The sequence below is a fragment of the Otolemur garnettii genome, unplaced genomic scaffold (genome assembly GCF_000181295.1).
Source record: "Otolemur garnettii isolate 467f Iridium unplaced genomic scaffold, OtoGar3 scaffold00279, whole genome shotgun sequence".
Lineage (NCBI taxonomy): Eukaryota > Metazoa > Chordata > Mammalia > Primates > Galagidae > Otolemur > Otolemur garnettii.
The window spans coordinates 875,665-883,397 of NW_003852674.1; the positions used below are offsets into that span (position 1 = coordinate 875,665).

A 7,733-nucleotide genomic window follows, 5' to 3' on the forward strand; every position below is an offset into this window, starting at 1 on the left:
GGTGTTTGTCTGTACAGTAGCAGCCACTAGGGAGGCAAAGATGGAAAGATTGCTTGAGCCCAGGAATTCAAGTCTAGTCTATGCAACAAATTAAGACCCTAGTTTGAAAAAAAAAATCAAAATAATAAAATAATTTACAAAATATTGACACAACATGAGAATATAACATGAAAATAAGAATGATATGGTGCATAATGCAAGGGTACATGTTGGATCTGTTATATAGAGTATAAATGTCTTAACACAATAATTAAGTAAATGAAATGAGGTATATATTAACCAGTGTGATGTAAGTATTCCTAATTCTATATGAAATCAGCACATTGTACCCCATAAACGCATTACTGTATACCTGATCTATGTGTTTATGATTTAATAAAAAAAATTTTAAAAAGAACAATGAAGGGTGGCACCTGTGACTCAAAGGAGTAGGGCACCAGGCCCATATGCCAGAGGTGGCAGGTTCACTCAGCCCTGGCCAAAACTGCAAAAAAAAAATGGAATGTGTGTATTCCTAAACATCACACTACAGGAAATTTTAACTACTTGCAAAACTTCTCCCAGAACCACTAGTCAGAGATCTGTTTAACAATAGACATAAATAAGAATGTAGTTAATTATGGGAATTTAAGTTTAGCTCCTAATATAAGTGCTAAAATAATGATGCTGTAGAAATTACAAGCTAAATAGATTTGGAGAGCAAATGGAGAAAGAAAAAGGAAGCAGAACAATAATCTCAGCATTTTAAGCGAGGGGAAAGATAAATAGTATTTAAATAAGTTTTCTAAAATATAGACGAATAAGCACACCTAAAACATATGAAGAAACACCAAAAAGGTTAATAATCCCGAGAAATAACAGGAAAGAAAGGGGAAGTGGGACTATAGGAATTGCATCATTACTCATAATAAAGACTCAACAATTACGGTAGAAGCACATACAGAAATGGCAAAAAAAGTCATTTTTGTAGTGTGCTGCCTTGAATCCATGAAAGTTCAAAAGGCAAATTTGGGAATGGCCTGAGGGATGCGTGGACTTCCAGGAATTCCTTGGACCCCTTAAAACTTATGAGAATAGCATCCTGTCACACTTCTCCAATATCTGGTCATTCCCCGCCCCAGTCAGAGGTTGTGTTACTAACAGTAAAACACCAGAGGTAAGGGCAGGGTACAAATATGAAAGATGGCCTCACTGTGGCCCTCAGTAGGGGCAGAACTTGAAAATGAGAATCCACTTTGCACTCCTTGATAAAGCATTCCCAGTGCAGTGCTGACAAGGTCCTGCCTACTCTCTTCATCCTTCCTTGGACACAAAGTGCACTCCAGTGACCTTGGGAAAGTTTTCCTCACAGCTGTAACTGATGCTAATTAGTTCAGATCTGAAAAATCCCCAGGACCTGCTGACTTTTCCTGGAACAAGTATTTACATTTTCTACCCAGGAGTAATGAGGTCCCTTTGCAGAAAAACCTTGCAGGTAATATGGTAATTGCAGGTCTGGGGAGAGATGAAGTTAGGGAATAGCAAGACCCATAACAGCTTAGGCTCCTGAAGACCAGTGTCTAATGGTAGCCATGGTGCCTCTTCCTGTTTCAGCCATGAGTTCTTCCTTCGTGAGTGTTTTGGGATGGCTCAGATTCCAGACAATAAAAGAGCATATGAGGATCTGTACAGAGTAGAGGTTTCTCCCCAATCTCAACACAGCTTCACCTAAGCCTTATACTGTTTCTGGGCTTAGGGATCAAGGGGAGTATGAGGACATAGACCCCACAGCAGGCAGGAAACTGTCATAGGTATTTGCATTCATGGGGAATGAACATTGCTTAGGCCGGGGCCAGCCTGAAATTGAGGGTGCTGTGTCCTCACTTGCTCTTTTCTCTTAGTGTAGCACCGTCCATTGGCTTGGACTCAGAGAAGATAGGACATTTTGGTATTTGGAGTTAAAAAGAAAATTTTCAGGTTCTTTGTCTGTGTGTGGTCCCTGTTTCCTGCACACTTGTATACACACAGAGATATATAGCCCTGGGGTGACCCTCACAGGCAGGTTTCAGAACCTGAATGGCATGTATCTGCATGAGTGTGCATCATCATGGGGTTGTGACATCATGTGCCTTTTTTTCCCACTGAGAGGGACTTTATACTCAGATCCTGGCCTTTGTGGCCAGGAAAAATTTCTCACAATCCTGCCTCTCCTCCAATGGGATTTGGGAGTCCTGACAGTGTGTTAGCTCCCTGATCCAGTAGCCAAGGACAGGGACAGTATCTGTGAACATTACGCAGGGTCGCACTGCCCACATGGCCTCTAGCAAAGGTAGTCACAGTGGTCTCTTTTGCTTGACTCCAGGCCAAAATGTACTTTGGAACAAGATAGACGTGCAGCCAGCAGCAACTGTAACAAAATGCTACCCCAGCCTGTGTGACTGGAATGATTTGCTTTTTCACTATGGTGATGTTTGGAAGGTCAGGGGAGTGGCCTGAATAACTCCAGTCTGTGTGTGTGTGTGTGTGTGTGTGTGTGTGTCTCGGTTGGGTATGAAGTGACAGATCCTGCACACACCTGCTCACCACAGAGTGCACCTGCTGCAAGTGTGTATGTTCCTTGGGCCTCTCTCACTGCATCAGGGACATTTGTGTGCACTTTACTGGGACTGAGTGACCTTGACAAAAATTAAGAAATAATCTCTACACTTATTTTTCCTTTTTATATCCCTTTACCGTGTGTGTGTATACATGCATGCACACGTGCAGAGACACACACACACATAGCTTTATTGTGCTCTAAAGAACAAGTGTACAATTTGAAAATTCTTGGCATAATTATATACCCATGAAACTGTTGCCATTATCAAAATTGTGAATATATTCATGGTCCCTGCAATTTCATTGTATCTATGAGTAGTCTTCCCTCTTGCCTCACCCTACCCCAATCCACTAAGAATTCATTGAGCTGCTTTTTGTTCCTAAAGATGATTTTGTGTTTTACAGAATTTTATATTAATATGTACCTCATTTTGTTTCCTTGTATAATAAGATAAGAATATTAATTGACACTGGAAATTCAGTATTAACATACAGGACTACGGTACTCAGATGTAAAGCCCAACAAGAAAGTCATCAATAAACAGTATGGGCTGGTATTTTCTATGAAAGGACCTTGAGGCACTTGCTTGGAAACACAGAAAGTGGCAACACTGTTAAAACTAAAACATTTCTCTGTCTGCATTTGCATTTTTCTGACCAGTTTTTCCTCTCCACACCTTTCATCATGTTTCCTTCTATGTGACTGGATCTTTCCTAACTCCATTGTCCTCTCTGATTATCATCTATGAGTCAATATCCTTCAAGATACAGGGATTTTTCCAGCACTTTCAAGCCAGGAGATTTCATACCATGTGATGCCCTCCACCAGCGTCTGATCTGTCCTCATAGTCCCATTTCATTTTCATTTTCATATTTATCTGTAACTGATGTCCATGTCTGTAGTATTTGCAGTACTCAGGGTTTTTTGTTGTTGTTGTTGTTGTTAATTGGTCACGTTATTTTGCCTTGGGTTTCTTTCTGGTGTCAGTTTAAAAGTTGTTCAATAAAGAAAAGACTAACCATGGGGAGGGGAAGCTAACCTATTAGACAGCCTGAATGGGCCAAGGATAACTATTCTGCCCATAGTGAGTGTTTCAGAGACAGTTTTGATAAGACAGATAAAGCTTTGCCCTAGACATGTACTCTGAAGGATTCAGGAAAAAAATGAAATACTTCCCCATCCTGCATGCCCATGTGTTAAAACACATATGCCTGGCTGGTTACTCTGAGTGGCAGTTCTGATGTCTCAGTTGCGGAATTGCCACCCCCTAAATGTAACTTCTGTCCTTGGAAAGAGGAGTCAGTGAGAGCCCAGGAGTCCTTGTTATAAGGAGGATATTGGAGTTAATCTGGGACTAGTGCCTTATTCTTAATTTTGCCTCTTTAATCTTCAGGCTCTTTTCTGAAAAACTACTTCATGATTTCATGAGAATGACAGCTGGTGATTTGATCCTAATGTTACTGTTTATGGTCCAAACTGTGATTGGGGTCCCAGGGAACATCTGTCTTCTTTTAACATATGCCTCCACAGCCTGCACCAGCCAGATACCAAGACCCACACACCTGATCCTCACCAACCTTGCTGTGGCCAACTTCTTAGTTCTTCTCTTCAAAGGGATACCTCAAATGATATTTATGTGGGGAGTGACAAACATCCTGGGAAATATTGCATGTAAACATGTCTATTATATCCACAGAACAGCCCGGGGCCTTTCTCTTTGTGCAACTTGCCACTTGAGCAGTATTCAGGCCATCACTATCAGCCCTAGAACTGGAGTGTGGCTGAAGCTCAAAGACACAGCTTTGAGGAACACTGGTTTCTCTTGCTTTCTATGGGGGATTTCCAATCTTCTGATAAACATTTTTGTTCCTATAATGGTTCAGACCCTTCAGCAAATCCACAATTCTTCTATGACATGGAATTATGGACTCTGCTCTTCTAAAAGTCCGGACTTATCTTCTACTGTAATCTACACAATTCTAATGACTTTTCCAGATGTGTTCATGGGACTCATGTCTGGGGCCAGTGTTTACATGGTCCTCCTCCTACACAGACACCACCAGAGAGTGAGGCATATTCACACCCTCAGCACTTCCCACAGTTTCTCCCCTGAGGCAAAAGCCACTCAGATCATCCTGCTTCTGGCAACCACCTTCATTTTGTTTTACTTCATCAATTCTATCCTTACACTGTATAGTACTTTTTATTCCCCATCTGTTCCCTGGCTACAACATACCACCACCTTTCTGGTGGCTTGTCATCCCACCCTCAGGGGCCTCATCCTGATTCTTCAAGATCTTAAAGCACAAAACTTTTGTTCTTTGATGATGAAAGAAAAGTTCCAAACTACTAGTTCCTACTACTAGAAAAGTTCCATTCACTGTAGTGTTTCTTTTCATCTATGAATCTGGCTATTCACTCATTTAAGGGTGGATGCGTGGATGCCTAGTAAATGACTGATTTACAGGCAAGTCACTACTGATAAAGAGATTTGGGTGACACTGACTTAAGCACATAGAGGCTTTCAGTTAAATCTAGAAATCAGAAATACAACCAGATGAACACAAACTCTATGTTAGCACCATTCCAATGCTTTCTGATTGCATTGTCCTTTTAAAATATTTGATGAAAGCATGGAGGTGAGGTTCATTATAAATAATTTGGGAACATAGCAGGATTTCAATGGTTCATTAGAGAAAATTGTATTCAATATTGTGCATTAATAAACGGTAATAACTTTGAGTAAAAAAGTCCAACTCTATATGAACAACCCACAGAAAGCTACTTAATCAATAGAAGTCTTAGGGTTTTTACTTATAAGATTAACATTTTGTCTTCAAGAGTTGTAAGATGGTCAGATTTTATAGTGGAACAATAGAGAAATTATTAACTCATAGCTTTCCAGTAAGGGCAAAAATCAGTCATACTCTCTGCCTATTTTCTTCCTTAGACTAGCCCACACTCTGCCCCTAAAGTTTTCCATAAAGAAACCATTGAGGATCCCAGCAAGCCAAAGGAAATAGTAATTTTCTTTCCAATTGCTAGAATTATTAACTTAATATGCCTTTTGGAATTTTTTCGGAAAATCTCTCTGAGAAACAAAGGAATATGATCATCAGGTCTCAGGGGAAGAATCACCTATAATAATATCTGTTTTCAAACTTGCTGGGAAAAAACATAAATAACATTCAAAATATTCACAATACCTTGTAACTTTGCCTGAAATTACTTCTTTTTCCCCTTTAAATCAACAACAGTGACATTTTTTTTCTTTGGGATGCCATATCAATTCTATGGTTTTTCCATCCCTTTCCCTATTCTCTTTCCCTTTTTTATTCCCCCCTCTACTCTTTTTCTAATTTAAAATAAAACTTAAAGCCTATTCTTGGTCTAAAAAAATTCTTTTCTTGTCCCTTATGGAGCAGCAACTGAGCTTTCTACCTTCACAAGATACTTGTGCAAAAATGAATGCAGCCATGAGGTGGGACTTCCAGAACTGTGAGAGCTTTGGTAAATTCAGTCTTCCACAAAATCAATATGAATATTGTCATCATCAGCTTTTGTGATAACTCCAGAAGTGAACCAATATCTTACAATTTTCTGACCAACATTTATTCAAGAAAAATGTTGGCAACCTCAGTAAATACAGTATGGTTTATGAAATTTTAACTCAGCCTATGCCCATTCTTCTCTCCCCAGGTCTGTATCCACTTTAAACAATATGTTTCACACATTATTCTTAACAACTACACACCTACAGGAGAGAAAAACACAATTGCATTTAAATAGGGTGGTAGGTAGAGGCATATGGAAAAGGGGAAGAGGAAGGATGATGGGTAAGCTCACACCTATGCTGCACAATGTAGTATATACGGCATATCAATTGGGGGATGGGCTGAACTACAACTTGAACTTTACTTAAGAAATGCAAACAATGTGCCAGATTCTGGGAATATGGCTGACTTGTAGCAACCCTGATCAGAGGCTCCTGAGCAAAGGAAGAAAAACTGGTTGGAATCAGAATCTATGTAGCCAAAGATGGGGAGCTGAGCCTGGAAAGAAGTTTGGCAAGCTGTAACTCCAAGGAAGAGCATTTAAGAAGATAAAATACAGATACAAAGCAGGCCCTAGAACTGCGTGCTAGAGCTACCCACCTCCTGCCGGTGGCAGGTGGCTGCAGAGGAGTCCCCTCCACCAGGAAGGCAAAGAACTACTTGCCAGAGCCTTGTGCACCCTGCAGGCAGCATTGGAGGAGTCCCCCACTCTGGTAGGGCCCAGAACTGCTTGCTAGAGGCACGCACCCCACAGGTGGCAGAGGAGATCCCCGCTCCAAGGCTCTGGGCAAATCCAGAACTGCTTGCTAGAGCCACACGCCTCCTGTGGGCAGTGGGTGGCTGCAGAGGTGTCCCCTGCTCCTGGAAGGAACAGAACTACTTGCTAGAGCCCTCTACACCTCTGTGGGTGGTGGCAGAGTCATCCCCCACTCTGGGAGAGCCCAGAACTGCTTGTTAGAGCCACATACCTCCTACAGGCGGCAGGTGGTTGAAGAGGAGTCCCCTGCTCTGTAAAGGTACACAAATACTTGCTAGAGCCTTGCACACCCCAAAGGCCATGACGGAGGAGGCCCCAACTTTGAGCGGGCCCAGAACTGCTTGCTAGAGCTGTGCACCCCCAGGAGGCAGAGGAGATCCCCATTCCAGGGCTCTGGGTGGGCCCAGAACTGCTTGCTAGAGCTACATACCTCCCATGGATAGTGGGTGGCCACAGAGGAGTCCCCTGCTTCTGGCAGGCACAAAACTACTTGCTAGAGCCACACGCGACCCACGGGAGGTGGCAGAGAAGTCCCCCACTTGGGGTGGGACCAGAACTGCTTGCTAGAGTCACACTCCTCACAGGCAACAGAGAAGATCCCTGCCCCAGGCTCCTGCTCTGGGCAGGCCCAGAACTCCTTGCTAGTGCTGCAGGCACCCCCTGGCCAGTGGTGGAGGTTTCCTCCATTCCAGGCAGACCCAAAACAGCTTGCTAGAGACACACACAACCCACGAGGGATGGGAGGAGTTCCCTATTCCAGACACCGTGCTGGGTGGGCCCAAAACTGCTTGCAAGAGGCACATGTGTCCCATGGATGGAGGTGGAGGAATTCCCTGTTATGGGC

General features: G+C 42.5%; 1 protein-coding gene across 1 annotated transcript; it reads left to right on the forward strand.

Moving 5' to 3' along the window:
- Nucleotides 1–3,894: 3,894 nt before the first annotated feature.
- LOC111722572 (vomeronasal type-1 receptor 4-like) lies at nucleotides 3,895–4,944 on the forward strand. The gene has a single exon (XM_023508829.1). It carries the CDS (start codon nucleotides 4,003–4,005, stop codon nucleotides 4,942–4,944), a length of 942 nt encoding a protein of 313 aa, XP_023364597.1. The 5' UTR covers nucleotides 3,895–4,002.
- The last annotated feature ends 2,789 nt before the right edge of the window (nucleotides 4,945–7,733 follow it).